This window comes from Diplotaxodon limnothrissa, linkage group LG3 (genome assembly GCF_057381915.1).
Source record: "Diplotaxodon limnothrissa isolate DT_005_m linkage group LG3, D_limnothrissa_male_GT1.1, whole genome shotgun sequence".
Taxonomy (NCBI): Eukaryota; Metazoa; Chordata; class Actinopteri; order Cichliformes; family Cichlidae; genus Diplotaxodon; species Diplotaxodon limnothrissa.
In genome coordinates, this window is record NC_140598.1 from 71027608 (window position 1) to 71046957 (window position 19350).

The window sequence follows — 19350 nt, forward strand, 5'->3', positions numbered from 1 at the left end:
CATAAATCGCCCCATTGAAACCCATTATAAACGCTATTTTTCACTGCAGAATTATTACCATTAACGTATGGGTGATGGCTTCTGTTTCGGTTCCGTGTTGGACAAGGGGCCTTAGAATTGTAATTTTTTTTATTTGGCCACCGGGTGGCGCCCTTGTTCCACATGTGACGCCTGCTGGAACATAGACCTTTTCCAGCGGGCTGCTCGAGACATACACCCGGGAAAGGCAGACTCATTCCCCGAGTGCAGCAGCAGCTTGGCCCGCTGCTCGTTCGGGACCATTTTCTGCCCTTAGGGCTGTTAGAGGGTGCATTTTGACCTTTATATTTAAAAATAAATAAAATAAAGGTCTCTCTGCCTAAAAGAAAAAAAATTTGTGTCTGTCTCATTCTAAGTTTAGATAAAAGCCTTCCCTCTTTGAAGTACACCCTGCAATGCAAACAAATCTAACATGAAAACAAGAATAAAAAACAAATTAGACTTTATTTTGTCGCCAACCTCAGCTTGTTTATGCAGGTGCAGGCAGGAGAGGTTATAAGAATAAGCCGTAGCACGGGAGTAGGCATTTTCACGATGGCACGGTACCGAGGAAGTAGTGGACATCCTGATGCGCTCTGACAGCGAGGATCTCTCCTCTTCATCTGCCGAGAGTGACTCTGATTCCGGGGGTGACACGGATGATTCGTCTCTCGACACTGATCACCAGGAGTCGTCCTCTGATTTTTCTTCTGAAGATGAGAACGAGGGGAGGACGCCGGAGGAAGCAGCGGCGTGGACCTCCAAAGATGGGAAGAAATGGTCCGCAACAAACGCCGAGACGCTGCGCTACGTCGCAGCACCCACGGGGCTTATTCCGGGACCGACCCACTACGCCGTAGCCCGAATTGCGGACCCACTCTCCAGCTTCAGGTTGTACATAACTGATGGGATTATACAGCATATAGTTGCAATGACAAACCTTCAGGGCAGACGCTACATCTCATTCTGGAGAGATTTAGATAGCAACGAAATGCTCGCTTATGTGGGGCTGCTAATTTTGTCCGGTGTATACCGGTCAAAGCACGAGGCCATCGCCAGCCTTTGGAGTGAGAAAACGGGAAGGAAGATTTTCCGTGCCTCAGTGGCTGAGAAAAGATTTTGTCACATAACCAGAGCGCTCCGATTTGATGACAAACTCACCCGACCTGCACGACGTGCGGACAAATTGGCTCCCATTCGGCAGATATGGGACATGTGGGCACACCGCCTGGGGATGTTGTTTAGTCCAGACCGGGACCTTACGGTGGATGAGCAGCTGGTACCGTTCAAGGGAAGGTGCAGTTTCCGCCAGTATATCCCCAAAAAGCCTGCGAAATGCGGCATAAAGGTCTGGGCAGCATGCGATGTCAAGACATCATACGCCTGGCGGCTGCAGGTTTACACCGGGAGAGCAGCGGGCGAACCGGCCGAGGTAAACCAGGGGATGAGGGTCGTCCAGCAGATGACTGACGGGCTCCATGGGCATGTCGTCACAGTCGACAATTTTTTTCACCTCATCTGAACTGGCAGAGGAACTCCTCAAAAATAAAATGGCTCTGGTCGGCACAATCCGCCAGAACAAAAAAGGAATCCCACCCGTTTTGCGCCAGATGAGAGGGAGAGCCGTCTACTCCTCGATCTTTGCCTTTTCAGCGAAACAGACCCTAGTGTCGTACATTCCCCGACGGGGCAGGAATGTGCTTTTATTGAGCACGAAACATCGCAGGCCGGAGGTCAGCGATGACGAGAGAAAAAAGCCAGCGATCATCACAGACTACAATCGATGCAAAGGAGGTGTCGACAACCTTGATAAGGTGGGTGTCATTACGCATCAGTTACGCACACCTTTATTCATTTTTCTTCATATATTCTTGTGTAAAATATACAGAGGTTTTATGTTGTTTTTTTTTTGTTATGTTTATTTTTTGTTAGGTTGTCGGCACCTACTCCTGCAGGAGACGGACCAATCGATGGCCAATGGCCCTTTTTCATCACATCATAGACGTCTCCCTCTACAACGCCTTCATGCTGTGGACCTCCGTGGATCAGGCCTGGCATCAGCAGAAGCCACACAGGAGGAGGATGTTCATTGAAGAGGTGGGAGAAGGCCTGATCACGCCCCATTTGTCACAAAGACAGCGTCTTCCCCGCTCATCAGCCGCTGCTGAGTTAGTAAGAGATGCGCAGGATGGTGCTGCTGCAGGCCCCTCTGGAGTGACAAATCCCAAGGGCAGGAAGCTCTGTGAGCTCTGTGTTGGGAAAAGGAGGCGAGTGGGAAACACATGCAGCAAATGTGGAAAATTCAGCTGCCGAGCCCACAGCAAATTTGTCTGCAGCCACTGCTCTACCTGAGCAAGACATTTACCCCCCAGCCACACACACGCCCCCCACCCTCTCACTGCTTTCTCACTTTCTCACACTCTCTTTCTCTCTCATACATTTCCCCATTCCCAACAACAATATACATAATTACATTTACCATATACATGTTCTTGTTCATTGTTGAAAAATAAATGTTTATTTGGTTCAAACTGATCTTGTATTTTTATTTACATAATGCTTTTTATTTGATTTTAGATGGCAACAAGGTAATATGCATTTATTGGGGCAAGAGTGAAAAACGTTCTCCTGCAAAAAAAACTAACGGCCGATCAAAATGAAGGTCAGTAGTAATTTTTAGACCATCAAAGGCCTAATTAAAAGTACAATAAAATATAACTTTCAAATGTATTTTATGGAAAATATTTAATTTTTTCATTTTTTTTGCCAAAAAAGGCAGTGTGCTCATGTGACAAAACCGGGATATAAAAGGTTAAAATCGCGAAATATAATTTAAACTTTATATGAATATTTCAAGGAGAAGTAGGTCTAAAATATTGGCTAATTTAAAGTGGAAAAATATTAATGTATAATCTTTTTATAGCACTTTTTATGGCGTGGTCGATTTTTGGCTCTAGGTCTTCATAAGGGGTACTTTTTTTTTTTTTTAGGACTTACCAAGGGTTAACCACCAAAACACTCGTCTGCAGTGGAATTTCTTTGAGCTAATCGATTCATTTCATCTTCTAATTAATGTGGAAAATGGTGGCAAAGGTGGATGAAATGAGTGATTCCTAGAGTTACATTTTATTGCCTTTTTTCTTTCCTTTTCTTAAAGTTATGAAGGCATCTTGGATGCCATTTCAGTGAGTGGGGGTTAATGCCCCACACTCTTTTCTGTCACTGCTTTGAATGCACAGACTGGTCTTAATGTTGATCTTTGTAATCTTCAGTGTTACGACCCGGCTCAAAAGCCGCAACATAAAAACAGAGATGAATAGCAGAGTGTGGGTGAGAAGAGGTTTCATCCTAAAATGGAAAACCAGGTCGGCTCAAATGTTCTGTGAGTCATAGGAGTCTACTAACATTTCCATGATAGAACAAGGCTGCAACCTTTGTACACTATATAAGGCAAAGAACTAATTAGCCTCATTTTGTTTTCATTCTGAGGCTTGTTTTTTTAGCACATGCAAACAACTCTTCTTATGAGAATATTAGGACGCGTCTTGTATATATGATCGGCTCGCACATGGCCCGAAGATTGGTTTACCTTCTGCCATGTTGAGGCCAAAAACCCTGAGGACAGAAAAAAACAAAAAAAAAACAAATGGTAGGTTGTCTCTGTGTGAGAGACGTTGGCATTATACCCGATATTTTAAAAAAATGCAATGTGTGGATTTCTTTTACAGACAACATCTGCCATGTTGTGGACCGCTCAGAGTCTCCCCCTCCAGCACTGCTAATCCAGATGTTGGATCTGTGTTTCCACAAGCCCCGCGAATTCTAGAGACTTATTCATCATGAAGAAAACAAGACAGTCGATCGATCGATTATTTGCGCAAGGGAGGCCACCATGAAAATGACCTCTAGATCCTCCTCCTCCTGCTGCCTTTATTGAGAGACCGTTCACACAAAACACGTCAGAACAAAGCCACGCCCAGACAAGGGTGTGTGTGTGTGTGTGTGTGTGAGAGTGTGTGTGTCAGACCTCCTGCTGACCAAAGGGTCATAAACGCAGGAAGGTTACATCAAAAGAAGCACAAGGATGTGTCTGTGATAAAAGACTACAGCCCCCCACCTTGATCCTCGAGAATCTGGGGGGAAGGACAGTGGAATTTCTTTCATCAGAGTTAAAACAATGTACAAATGGTAAACATAAAAATGACAAACATTTAACAATTCACTCTAACACCAGACCCCACCGACTCCGCCCCCCTCTCCAGGATGCTCACAGGACTCTGCAGGATCACACCCGTCTGAGGAAACGGAACTCAACATTAAACTCACAACCTTCCACCTGCTGTCGATGGCACTGAATGAGTATGTGCAGGAGATATGTTATGGATGCCAATCCAGTCACCCCAGCCAGTTACAACACAGTTGCCTGTTTGAGCTGCCTGTGTTTTTCTTCAAGACCTGCTATGATGAGGTGATGGAAAAGCTCCGGACGCCCCGATTCATCCCGGCCATCCGTCTGTTTGTTTGCTCATACAGTGTCAGTGAGGCTGAAGCACAAATCATCAGCACTGCAGAGCGTCTTCTGTGTGAACTGAGATCAGTGCCGCACATTGTTTGCACCACTGATGAGAATGTCGGATACCTGCTAAATACCAATCATCACACCCGCGGAGTTAAATCAGCGCTGCTCCACATGATTGGAAACTACTGGTCTGGGAGACACAAGATTTAATGTACATCTGTTATAAAAACCTTACTGTGCACTACACAGAAAATGAAATAAAAACGTATGCTAACACTTTTTTCTGGTCATTTGTGTTTGGTCAAAGTGATTATGGAAAACACGCTGAGAAAAATATATCACAACCCTGCACACCCAGGGGGTTTAGGAAGTGTAAAGAAGCTCCGTATCGCTGTCAGTGAGGCAACAGGCTTAAAGCCGTCATTACCTGACGTGGAGCGTTTTTAAAAGGAGATGACACATATACTCTTCATAAACCTGCAAGGATAGAGGACACAGAAATGCAAGGATACAGAAATGCAAGGATACAGAAATAGAGTTTTGGTTAACGGGACTGACAAACAGTTTCAAGCTGATTTGGTTGACATGCGTGAATATTCTGCGGATGATGATAATGTTAGGTACTTATTGACATGCATAGATGTGTTTTCTAAGTATGCATGGGTTAGGTGCCTTGAAACCAAGACAGGACAGGCTGTTGCTGAGGCTTTTGGTGATATTCTGGGAGAGGGCCGTGTGCCTGAAAAACTCCAAACAGATTTAGGGAAGGAATTTTATAATAAACATTTAAAAAACTAATGGAGCAGCATAACATCACACATTTTTCAACCTTTAGTGAAATGAAATCATGTGTGGTAGAGCGTTTTAACTGCACCTTAAAGGGGAAAATGTGGAAATACTTAACATCAGTTAACTCGCCAAGATATGTTAATGTGATCCAAGATCTTGTACAGTCCTATAACCTGTCTTATCACAGCTCTATCAAAATGACCCCACCGAGGTGTGCAAAGATAATGAGAAAGCAGTCTTTAACACCCTGTACAAAATGAAACCCCAAAAACCGGTGACTTTTAAATTTAATGTGGGCGATACAGAGAGAATATCTAAACTACGAGGCATATTCTGAAAGGGTTACCATCAGACCTACACAGACGAGTACTTTACCATAAAGGAGCGTTTAGGAAGAGACCCTCCCGTATACAAACTGGAGGATCTCACAGGAGCTGCAGTGAAAGGTGTAATTTATGAATACACAGCAGGTGACTATTGACAAAAACAAAAGGTTTAAAATAGAGAAAATACTTGGCAGAAAAAAGAGGACCGAAAAAAGTTAGCGCTGGTCAAATGGCTCGGTTGGCCTTCTCATTTGAAAATCATGGATCCCTGAAAAAGACATCGTTGAAGTGTGATTAACAGAGACGCCGCAGCTCTGCATACTTTCATTCTGCACTAGACAAAGACTGATAAAGGAAGGAAGGAATGGATAAAACGAACAACAACAACGCAGGCTTTTATGTGAGCCTCTTCCCGAATGCTTCAGCACATGTTTATCCAGGCAATAAGAAATCTAATTTTAGAACAAAGCTAGCAAAACCTGTTGTTTTAAATGAACCGTATGAGGTCGGTGTTATAGAATTTCAATACCCAAGACTATGGTTGTCTTTTCCACAATCAGATTCGCGAGTGGAAATTTATGATCCAGTCAAAGATGGAGCATTGTCCATAACCGTGATTGAGCTGTCTGTGGGGCATTATGCATCTGTGGCGCAGATAATAAAACATTAAAACATAACACCGACATTAAAACACAATACAGTGAAGTTAGTAACTATGTTAGTGTTATGGGCCCATAGGGGCACAGTTCTCACATTTAGAGGGAGACTGGCAGGAATCTTAGGATTCAAATCAGAAGACCCGTTTGTACTTCATTATAAAAACACATACGCACCACATCCTGCAGACGTATACGGCGGAAAATAGAACATTTTTATTTATGCAGATATCGTTGATTACCAGCTTGTGGGTGACGCCCATGCGCGGCTATTAAGAGCAATAAATATAACAGACGATGACCGTCGGGTAGCCATTCTTCAGTTTGACAGCCCACACTACACACCAGTCTCCAAATCCTTAATCGATGACATAGAAATTGATTTGATAGACGACCAAAATCAACACATACCCTTTTTATACGGGAAGGTGTTTGTCAAGTTCAACTTCCGACCCATAAGACACCATTTTTAAAAAATAAGGATGTCTGTCTACAACACAGATGAAGCAAAATATGTAAGATATTATTTAAATCAGGCTGGTGGAGAATTGAATGGTTATATTGGGACCAGCACGCAATGTGGCGCAGGTCTGGGAGGTTTGTTCAGCAGCAGTGTTGGTCAAGTTACTTGAAAAAAGTAATCAGTAACTAATTACTGATTACTCCCCCAAAAAAGTAATCCCGTTACTTTACTGATTACTTATTTTCAAAAGTAATTAATTACTTAGTTACTTAGTTACTTTTTAAAAACACGATTTACAACCTGAAGAGGTGATAAAGTGATAGATCTTTCAGCCCAATTCTACTTTTTCTACATAATCCATCATACAAAATGTAATCAAATGGAAAAGTCTCTTTTTTTAACTTGTTTTATCAGTTTTAATCTTTTAACTTTATGCATCAAGCAAAACATTTAATTATATGCAACATTCTCTGACTTGAATAAATTAGTTTAACATTTAAACCTATTTTCTACACATTCCAGCACATAAAATAAAATATTTTTTGTGTTTTCACTCACTCTTTCAAACAGATGCAAGTAAAACACAGCAGAAAATAAATAAAGTCAAAGACTCAGCGGTCCTTTTGCTCTATTTTCACCTGTAAAGCAGGAGCAGGGTAGGCGGAGGGTTACCCTGGTGCAGGTGTGCTGCGGTCAGTTGAAGAATCCGCGCGAGTGTCTCTGTGAGTTTCCCATCACGTCGTAGCTACTCGGTGCTTGCTCGGAAGTTTAGGGTTTTTTTTCGCTGTAAAAAGAAGTTTTCTTCCCACGCACGATGGACGCTAATGTTTTTGTCACTTTTTATGGAATCAAACTCAAAGTAAGGTCAGTACTTCCACACTTTAAACGCTGCACGCTCATACTCTCTCCCGCACTCGATATATTATCCATTGTTGATCTGCACACAGCTGCTGTCACCAACGTCGCACTTGCTTACTTCATGAGACATTCTCGCAAAAAAATCACGGTTTTAGTAACGCAGTAACGCAGCGTTCCTACGGGAAAGTAACGGTAATCTAATTACTGATTTTGCAATAGTAATCCCTTACTTTACTCGTTACTTGAAAAAAGTAATCAGATTACAGTAACGCGTTACAAGTAACGCGTTACTGCCCATCTCTGTTCAGCAGCCTGTTTAGAATTGCTGTACCGTTGTTTAAAAAAGGAGTCAGCATAGTCAAACCCCACCTAAAAACAGCAGCATCAGGCATAGTGTCTGATGTGATATCCAACATAACCAAGCCAACATCTACTGAGCAGGATGGCAACAGCTTGTATGTGTATACACCCAAACCTTCTAAGACCCCTCCCACTGCACGCATGCGTGATACGCCGCCGCATAAAAAGCGTAAAACGACAAAAACCTGCCAGGAAAGCCACCAAACGGAGACAACCACGCGGAGTGAAAAGACCCAGAACCAGTCGTTCAAAAACTACAGCATGTGACATCTTCTAAATGGCTCTGTTACACAACCAATCAGAGAATGTCTAAAAACAGAGCTCGATCTTTTTACTGTCCCATACACACAAACGTCCATAGAGAAAACGACCTTTATTGAAATTCCGCCAGTTTCTGCAATCACAGACGGAGGTCCAATCGAGTTTAAATCTCATCGTCCGGAGAGGATTACCTGGATCTAAACGATTCCTATATCTACACACGAGTAAGAATCACAGATGCTGACGGCACAAACTTAGGCAGGGATGCAAACGTGGGACTTGTTAATTATCCAGGTTGCACCTTATTTAGTCAGGTAGATGTAAATTTGGGGGATCGCTTGATTAGCCAATCATCCAACACGTATCCATACAGAGGCATAATAGAATGTCTTATCAATTATAATAAGCAGACTTTAGACACACAGTTCAGCAGCGCTTTATTCTGTACAGACACAGCCTCGCACATGAATGATACATGTATAGAAGGGGAGAGCCAGGGTCTGGTGACCAGAGGTACTTATACAGCGAATAGCAGTATTGTTGAATTGATTGCTCCAGCACACGCAGACCTGTTTTTTCAAGAAAAATTATTACTTAATGGAATCGATCTGTCGCTGAAATTTGTGCGCTCTAAAGACGAATTTGCTCTCATGACTGGAGCTAACACTGCGTATCAAGTTAAAATCGTCCCTGCCAGCTTATTTGTGAAAAGAATCAGTGTCTCACCAAGTGTCAGGCTGGCACACGGCAAGGCTCTGCATCATGCAAATGCAAAATATGCTGTAGACAGAGTTTCTTTAAAGACCTTCTCCACACCTGCTGGGACAAGAATATCAACTAATTTATTTATGGGCAGGTTGCCTAAATTTGTCATCATCGCCTTCGTGGATAACGAAGCTTATCCTGGTTCTTTTACACGTAATCCATTTAATTTTAAAACTGTGATATAGAACTCATGTGTTTATACGCTGATGGACAGTCGTATCCGGCCAAACAATTCCAGCCAAATTTTCAGAGAAAACACTACACCAGAGAATTTTATCAGCTGATACAAACCACTGGAAGACATTTAAAGGATAGACCATTGGCCATAACACGTGAGGACTTTGGCTACACATTATTCTGTTTCAATCTGGAAGCTGATGAAGGACATTCAGGGAACGTATCGTTAGTTAAAACAGGGAGCGTGAGGCTGGAAACCCGTTTCAGAAATCCGCTACCCCGAACAATGAACCTGGTGTGTTACTCTGTATTTGATTCAGTCATCCAAATATCTAATATGAGACAAGTGCTGCTGGACGACTACTAAAGATTCAAAATGAATACAATAGAACTAACCAGCATTGTTAAAAGGATTAGTAACAGGGCTCATCTTCTAGGCGTCTTAGCATGTGACCAGCTGCCAACAAAGCCCATCAGATATCCATGCATGGGCATTGTGAATACAGATCCATCAGACTTACCTGGGAAGCACTGGTTGGCGTTCAATATCACAAAGACAAGCAAGGGCACTTTTTTGACAGCTTCGGTAACTCACCTGATACGTTTTCACCCGAGATAAAAGTTTTTCTTTTAAAAACACCGCTCGGATATTGTATTCTGGGAGACAGGTTCAGAAGGACTTTTCGGTAACCTGCGGACAACACTGTGTGCTTTTTCTATATCATGTCCAAAAAGGAGCGTCTTATTCAAGAATAATTAATATGTACAGTGATAACCTTGTTTGTAACGATGCAATGGTTTGTCATTTTGTTAACAAAATAAGACCTGTTTCTGCATGTTTTGAAAATAACTTTGATTGTGTGCAGCGCGGATACTGATTCAAGTAACAAATAATAAAAGATAACAGAAGAGAATATCGTTTCATCTGGTATTTATTTTCACCTAATTGCTAAAAACATTATTTAGTAATAATAAAATCTTTAAACATCAGCATAGAGTTCAAAAAGTAGTAAAAAGGGGAAAACTGTCATCTGTTTAACAAAACAATATAGACATAAATAAGAAAAAACACATAAGTAGTAGTGTATAAAAAGGGAAACAAATGCGAGGTTAAATGATCTTTTTTTCAAGAATAAGAAAAACAAACATAATCTTAAAATTCATTAAAAATCGATCCACCCGCTTCTACTCTGCCTTGATTTTTTATGTGTGGTAAATAAGCTTTGATCGCTCAGTGACCGCTTCTTGTGCAAACCATTTGTTTCCACACTCGGGTCGCCAGTGTCGCCTTTATATTGGCTAATAGTCCTCCTCACCTCAGCATTAGGAAAAGCAGACAGAGACTTTCTCCCTCACTATGTGTTAATAGACCTCTCTGCATTGAATCACACTTGTTATTAATCTCTGTCTCTCTTCCACAGCATGCCTCTTGTCCCATCTTCGTTCTCTCACCCCAACCACTCCTGGCAGATGGCCGCCCCTCACTGAGCCTGTTACTGCCGGCGCTTCCTCCCTGTTAAAAGGGAGTTTTTTTCCACTGTCGCCAATGTGCTTGCTCATAGGGGGTCATATGATTGTTGGGTTTTTCTCCTTGTGTATATTATTTTAGAGTCTACCTTACAAAGTAAAGCACCTTGAGCCGACTGTTGTTGTGATTTGGTGCTGTATCAATAAAACTGAAGTGAATTGAAATAACATAAAAGGACATAATGCTGCAGGTTGGCTTTCTTTCTTTTCTGATTCACCAGTTTGTATGCATCTTTTCACAGGAGTGACCTAAGGACGGCTGTAGCCTACCCTTATTTACTTATATAATGAACAACATATAGTGTAATGTAGTGTAAAATAGAGTGTTTTCTTTTAATTTAATGACATAAAGCAGGGATCAAATGTTTCCATGGTGACTGTTTTAGAATTGTGTATTTTTAAATCTGCATCAGACTTGAAAAAGAGCTCATCTGTGCAAGAAAAACCATCAAGTCAGGAGTATTTTCATATCTACATTTGATCTTACACAAGTTTTGAAGAGTTTTGGAAAGTTTCTCTTCCCCAACTGTGATAGAACAGCAGCGTTTTAATGGAAGCCAGTAAAGGGATCTACAAACCCATCAGGGTATGTGACACTTTTTGTTTTTACTGCATTTTTGAAGAATTTGATGTAGTTTTAAAAAGCTGACAAACTGAGAATCAATTTAAGTTACAATGAGTAATTTCTTATTTCTTTGACAGGTGCTGTTCAACACACCCATATATAACACAGCTGTGGAGATCTGCTGGTATCTACCAGGTTACAGGGCTCAGGTAAGACCCAGATCCATCCAAACCAAAACTGAGATAAAATGTCAGGTGATTTCTGAAGACCTGGGACTGATGCTGATTAAATGTCTCCTTTTATTTTTAGATTGCAATGATGATGGAATTCCTCAGACTTCAGAAGGAAAACCAAATACCATCAAGCCTCACTGCAGAAGATATGGGAGATCTTTTGGTGGAGAGGAGCAAAGAGACAGTCAGAGAGCAGTGAGTTACTGTGACACCTACAGACCATCCACCTCACACCTGAAACTGTTTGTGCTGAAGTGTAAATGCTGAGAGAAAACCTCTCTTTTGTTTTCTTTTGAAGACTTTGGGAGTTTGAATTGGAGGGTTTGGAAGAAACAGAAGCCAAACCTCTTCTGAAACTGGTAAGACTAGAAAACTCACAAGAGTTTTAGTCATTTGGAGATCTTTTTTTTTTTTTTTTACTACAATCACATAACCTCTCAACAAAACTGCAATGTAAACATGCTTTCTGTTTCAGGTGTGGGCAGTGAACACAATAAATAAAATGAGGGACATCGAGTTTCAAGCCCGGATGCTGCTGGAATTTCCAGAGGCCATACCTCCTAAATTTCAGTGAGTCACCTCTGACATAAAATCATTAACAGTCCAGCTACAGTATTTCAAAATTTCTGTTATTTTTTTAAATAGGTGTAAAAGATCATTCTTATAACTTTATTCTGCAGAACACCTAAGCTCCTCAGCAATGTCAGGAAGTACATTGACCTCCTTAAAGAGAGGCAGCAGGACGCACAAACCTCCAAACTGTTCACTGCAACAGACGTGGTGATAGAGGTGGTTCCCCGTGTCCTGCATGGCTTCTGGAAGCTTCCTTCTTACCCCCTACTGAACATGTCCTCCCAAAAATTGAGCATCCTCTCCACCAGTGTGACAAAGGCCACTTTGGATCAAGTGTCCAAATCTCTCCTAACAACGGAAAACCAGGCCATCTTCTCAAGGTCCATCAGAGATGACATGGTGCAAAGTATCCTGTCTGAAGTCAGAGAGAAATATTCAGAAAAGATTCTGCTGAGCCACATTGCAAACTTTGCACCAGGACTACTCAGGGCAATTTCTGATGTAGCAAAGACGAGCATATGCCAGATCTTCCAGCCCCCTTGTGAAAGTCCAGTAGTGTCTGATGTTCTTCCAACTAAAGAACCTCATCCTGAAGGTCTGCTGAAGTCAGATGTTCTTCCCACTTCCCAACCTCCAGTTGAAAGTTCACGAATTGCTGATATTTTTTCCACTCACGAACCTCCTTCCAAAAGTTCAACAAAGGCTGATGTTCTTCCAGCTAAAGAATCTGCTCATGAAAATCTGCTGAAGTCAGATGTTGTTCCTACTAAAGAACCAAAAGGACCTGATCGTGAACGTGTTCTGAAGTCAGATGTTCTTCCTACTTCTGAATCTCTTTTTGAAAGTTCCACAAAGGCCAATGTTCTTCCAGCTAAAGAACCTGCTCATGAAAATCTGCTGAAGTCAGATGTTGTTCCTACTAAAGAACCAAAAGGATCTGATCGTGAACGTGTTCTGAAGTCAGATATTCTCCCTACTAAAGAACCACAAGAACCTGCTTGTGAAAGTGTTCTGAAGTCAGGTGTTCTTCCTACTAAAGAACCACACGAACCTGCTCCTGAACGTGTTCTAAAGTCAGATGTTCTTCTTACTTCCGAACCTCCTTTTGAAAGTTCAACAAAGGCTGATGTTCTTCCGACTAAAGAGCCTGCTTGTAAAAATCTGCTGAAGCCAGATGTTGTTCCTACTAAAGAACCTCAAGAACCTGCTTGGGAAAGTGTTCTGAAGTCAGATGTTCTTCCTACTTCCGAACCTCTTTTTGAAAGTTCAACAATGGCTGATATTCTTCCCACTGGAGAACCCGCTCGTGGAAGTCTGCCAAAGTCAGATGTTCCAGATGTTCATCCTACTAAAGAACCTCTCATTGAAAGTTCATCAAAGGCTGATGTTCTTCCTACTAAAGAGCCTGCTTCTGAAAGTCTGGCAATGTCTGATGATCTTCCTAGTGAGGAACTCCCTTCTGTATGTCTATCCATGTCTGAGCCAGTTGTCTCTTTTACTAATAATTCAGAGAAGTCTGACAACATTAAAATCAAGGAGAAAAAGGAGAAAAAGAAGAAAAAAAAGGGCTTCTGCCAAAAATTCAGAGCCCTGTTCTGTTGTTGCTTCAGACCCCAAGAAACTGACTGATTTTGAGAATCCAATCTGTTTGTTCCAACTCTACAAAATCAAATAAAATGATTAATCAATATTTTTTCCATGAGTCTGCATCTATGATTAAAGAATATTTTTCCTTCAGATGTTTATAAGGGTTCTCAAAATACCTCCACAAGTCGAACAATTGTTAACATATTAGTGTTGTTATCTTTAAGAGAATCTGAACTTATTCTTACTCTTAACATATCAACAGCAGTAACTGAAACCTGGAAATGAAAAAAAAGTTACCAACAATTATTAACATTGCTTCACATCTTTGTTTAGTAATGGCCCAGATACACATTGGCACATAGCAGGACCTCAGTGTTTATGAGTATTCTTCCGGACTTAGGAATATTAATAAAAGGAGCATCTACATGCCACAAAGCTGATGAGAACCACAAATGTCTTCCAACATCCTCAGATTTGTGTTTTACAATTAAGAGGAACTTTGCATAATGTTTGCCATATGCTCAAATCCTCAAAGGTCTATTATTTTTCATAGTTTGTCCTTTCAACCAAAGTTAAAAACTTCTGCGGACATCAGCAGTTTATTCTTTTGCAATCAAACTCTTAAAATTAGAACATTTCCACCAAACCTGGGTGGGTGCTGGAGCTCCAGGAAGGAAAACTCAGAAGAGGAGGAAAAACAGTCCAAAGAAACAGTTCAGGAGGCCAACCGCATGGCCATCAACTGAGACAATTCAGTTCAGGAGGCGTTTCTCCCGTTGAAAATGCTACGTCCAGGTGAACAGAATCACCCTTTTGGGATTTCTACCACGTATTTATCACTAGATTTACTAAACCTGCACAAATTTGCGTAACTTCCCTAAACCCAACACCCCCTAGAATTACTGGCTTTTTTATTTTCTGGTGCAAGTCCCGAGGTGTTAATCACCCCTGCTGAGATTTTCACAGGTCGTCAGCTCATTTCTCCTCCAGCTTTTGTTGTGCAAACCACCCATTATCCTTGAGGCCTGGCACATTTGCATTTGCACACTCAGAGTTGCTCAGATCCAAGTCAGGCCAAACCTCTGTGTTACGACTTTCAGAAATGCCTGCCGTATCTATACAAAATATCCCACACATTGACTGACCTGCAAATATAAAAGACACACATTCACACCTTCCTTGAGTCTCAGCACAGATCTTCCATTGTTCCATTGTCACTGTGTATGTGAGGGAGTGGCATTGCTTGACTACAGCACAGTGCTGTGCATAAAAGCAGACCGACCCAGACGGGAGAATCATTTCTTGTTCGCATTTCTGAGAACGCACATCAGGATGGCCTCCGTATCACTGCCACGCAGGAAGAACCTCTCCGCGCAACAGGCTTTGGCTTTGCTTCAGAAAATGGACGAAGCAGATTCTGATGGAGGAGAGGTTTCATTTGTCCAGCAGGCCACTGATACCTCCTCAGAAGAATCTGAAAAGGAGACGGAACAAGAACCCAACATGCCTCCACAGAAGAGGCCCCGTGGTACTGGGAAGCCCAGCCAGAGCCACACGGCAAAAGACGGCACTGTAGAGGAGGACATTGCAATGCCCAGTGCAGTAGCAAATCGTTCGTGCTTCACTGCGCAAGCTGGACCCACAGAGTCTGCTAAGGTTTGTCACTGCCATAGTAGATATGATATTTATATAAACCCATTTAGAGTGAGGTTCATGTAAATTTACCATTCTCTATTTGTTTATCTTCCGACAGCGCAAGATTACAAGTGTGCTCCAAAGCTTCCTTTGCCTGTTAGACGTGGGAATGCTGCAGACCATCAAGGAGTGTACGGTCCATCAAGCCCACAGAATAGAGCCGGACTGGAATTTGTCAGTTCATGAACTGATGGCATTCATTTCAATCCTGTTTGTAAGAGCAATCATGTGTCCTGTTGGTGCCATTGTGGATTGCTGGTCAGAAAGATTTCTGGTGCCAGTAATCAAAGAGACAATGCCCCGAGATAGATTCATTTCAATTATGCAACACCTTCGATTTGATGACAGGGACACGCGGGCAGAACGGGTGAAAACAGATAAATTTGCGGCGATCTCCGACATCTGGACACGCTTCAACAAGAACTGTGCTAAGAGTTTCACTCCAGGAGAACACATGACCATAGATGAACAGCTGTTCCCTACCAAGGTTCGTTGTCCATTCACACAGTGTATCGCAGCCAAGCCAGACAAATTTGGGATCAAGAACGTGGTCATGAAACTGATGGAGCCGTTTTTGGATGATGGGAGAAACGTCACAACAGACAATTTCTTTACTTCACTGTCACTGTCGCACAGACTGCTGCAGCGCAAAACGCCGTTATGGGGCACGGTGAATAAAGTCTGGCGTGAACTTACTCAACTTGTGCGGATGTATTCCATAAGAGCAGCAACATGCAGGTGGTCAGTAGCGGTTTTCTACAATATGCTGGACCTGTTAGCGGTGAATGCCTACATTTTGTACAAGGCATGTACAGGGTGGACAGGCAAAAGAAGATTGTTTCTGAGTCTTCTAGCTCAGGAACTTCGTTGCCGATTCATGTAGCACAAGGAAATATTAGCACAGACGCAGGCTGCTGAAGCTGCTGCAGCTGCTGTGCCAGGGACTGTAAAGACAACGCAGTGCCAGTGGAATTTACGCAAATTTGCGCAGGGCTAGTAAATCTAGTAGTAGGGACTCGCACCAGGGAAAAAAAAGGCTCAGTAATTCTAGTGTTAAGGTGTGAAACAGCTGTGTACTGCCTTTTGTTCCTGGAGAAGGTATTTAACTGAGAGCCATGCTAGGCTCAGGGAGACTCTGCTGACCCTGCCCCGTGGTCATGTAGGCTCTCCATCAAGCTTGGTTGTCTGTTCTTTGTGTGTTTTGATTAAAGAATGTTAGCTACCGCTCACCGCTCGTCTGCAGGCTTTATTTAAATGGAAAACTTCCACAACAGGCGGGTCTAGCAAAGTGTTGCCAGGGGGCCAGGTAGGGCATTAACAGGGAAAGGGGGGCACAAAGAAATACTTTTCTAGTGTATGAATGTGTGTGTGAATGGGTGGATGATTGTGTATAGTGTAAAGCGCTTTGGGGTCCTTAGGACCAAGTAAAGCGCTTTACAAATACAGACCATTTTACCATTTTTCTTTCTTATTCTCATTTAAAATGTCTCACTGTTATTAAATAATTATCTGAATCTTACAACCAAAGTTTTTATCTGATGTAAAATGTATAGAAATCATACATATACCAACAAGACTGTACATCACTGTCACAACAGTGTTTGTTTTCATTCAAAGGCTTTATGGCTTTAATACCTGGGGGGCCGGTCTCTAGTCAAAATGCCCGATTTTCTGTCCCAGGCCAGTCCTGGCCAACAGGGAAACAAACGCCGACACTGTGCTGCAAGTCTTGGACGACAGTACACCTAAAGCTGGGCAAACACTGCAATTTTCAAACTGCACGATTGGCTCGCAGTTGGTAGGTCACGATGCAGGTCTCACACTATACCGCCCGATGCTCTGATGCGACCTGAGTGCGCACACTGTGCCTCCATATAATGAAGGTTATAACAGAAAATCTGTCGCTCTCTCTCTCTCTGTCTTTCTCTCACACAGACACACCACCACCATCAACTTTGCTAAATTGCTAATGAAAAACATTGATCAGGCAGCTGTGATTGAGCAGCATGTAAATCCAACTATTTTCACGGTTGTTGTGGTCGTGATAATTTTGTGAGGCCACATCGAAAAGGCTCGGATGAGCTTTCCAAAGTTCTACAAGTTGTGCCTCCATCGCTTGTGTCCAGATCACACGCTGCACTACCGTGCTGCACCGTCTTTTTCACCGACGTTTACGTGTTTGCGTGTGAGCAGTGTGAGCGGCTGTGGCGACACGCTCACGAGCGAGCAATGTTTGTTCCCCTCAGAGAAAGAAAAAAAAGGCTGCAAAAGTACAGGGAGGAATGGGAAAAGGAAAACACCTGGCTGGAAAAGTGCACGATAACACCTATAAAGCACACTGCACTGTGTGCCGGTGCACTTTTTCCATAGGCAGCTTCTAGTGGTGGGCACATGAAGAACATGAGGGACGTGAAAGCTCGGGGAACCCTAAACCAATTTTTTGTCCACCAGGCCACGGCAGAAGCAGATATGGTATGTAAACACTGTCTCTTTTTTTAAACCCTCTGGTTAAGGTTAATATGGGCATGTGCAGTGAATATCAGCGCTATGTGGCCAGAAGTGTGATAATATAATTTATTTTGTGTAATAAACAACTGCAAGGATAGATGATTACAACAAATAGATGACTAATACATAAAAGTAATACATGAATAATGATGATGAGTTATGATGCGTACTCAAGCGGGTTTACAAACGGGAGCAAAAGCTGAAATAATGCCTCTACTGAAGCCAATTGTACTAAATGCACTAAATGTGCACTGTTACAAGAATATTTTTCTTTCTATTGTTTTCTATTAATTTATATAATTTTAAGTTAAGCAGGACAGAGTTCTTTTAAAGAAAGATTTACTTATATTCTCAAAAGTTAAGCATGACAGGCTTCTGCTTAAGAAAGAGACCTGTTTTACTGTGTTAATGTTGTCATTTTGAGCTAAAAATAAATGGCTAAATGATTTTCATATGGTCATGTCACAAAGAATATGCATCTGCTTAAATCAAATTCAAGTCAAATGGTTAAAAAATAATTTCACACACAAAAAAAGAGCTAAAAAATTCACCACACTGGGAAGGGTGAAGACAACTGGGTCGCCCGGCCCTGGCCACGAGGTGTCCCTTATTTATTTCTCATGGAGTTAGCAACCCTATGTTTACATGATCGAAATATCTTGAACACAAACACAAACAAACAAAGAGGAAGACCGCACCGGAAGGAAACAACTACAAGTCCCAGCATCCTCTGTGTTTAGGGAGCAGCAGTGAAAGTGAAAGTATTGAGCCTCCGTTCAGAGCAGCAGGAGGAGGAAGGTGGAGCTGAGGCAGGTGAGTGTTTACATGAATATGTTTCTTCTTATGACATAAAATAATTCCACGCTGTTCGTGTCTGTGGGTGAAATGTGAGGCCGGTCGGCTCCTCTGAGCGCTGGTTTCCTGTAAGTAGAGAGGAAGTGAGTTTAGCTGAGCCTCCGTTTAGTGTGAGAGAGCAGGAGGAGAGTGAGAGCTGTGCTGAGGCAGGGTGAGTGTTAACACCGCTCTGACATTACTGTGTCTCTGTGGCGGGAACAACAGGCTCCGTCAGTGGAGGCAAAAATAATCAGACTTTGGTTTTTCAAAGGAAACAACTTTATGTCGGAAGTTCCCGCACGCTCATTGGATAACGATGTGTCAATCTCGAGCTATTAGCCAATGAGCGTGCGGATTCACAGAAAGACCCGCCTTTATCACGGGACTTTTTAAAAACTACAATGGCGACAGAAACTCCGTGAGTGGAGTTCAGGGTGACGTTATGAAACTGTGACGTTTGAGCCACTTCCTGTTCTCAGTCCCAGCGTCCTGATCACCGAGGTTTCTGTTGCTCTGATATCTGATATTGATTATATTGGTAAACAGGCTGTAGCATAAACATCAGGTCTGTTCTGAAAACTGGCTTTATTTTTTCAAAGTAAGGGAATATCTGTGGTCTGATACCGCGGGCTCATG

The 19350-nt window shown here is 42.3% G+C and overlaps 2 protein-coding genes across 4 annotated transcripts in view; one reads left to right on the forward strand and one right to left on the reverse strand.

Annotated features, from left to right (window-relative positions):
• Window positions 1-19350, reverse strand: part of LOC146637699 (BPTF-associated chromatin complex component 1-like) — a 495253-nt gene that overhangs the window by 27628 nt on the left and 448275 nt on the right. The window lies entirely within an intron of this gene.
• LOC146637701 (uncharacterized) lies at window positions 11270-13719 on the forward strand. Its single transcript, XM_085351152.1, has 6 exons — window positions 11270-11305; window positions 11422-11493; window positions 11594-11712; window positions 11816-11876; window positions 11993-12087; window positions 12198-13719. The coding sequence occupies exons 1-6, from the start codon at window positions 11270-11272 to the stop codon at window positions 13717-13719; spliced, it is 1905 nt and encodes a 634-aa protein (XP_085207278.1).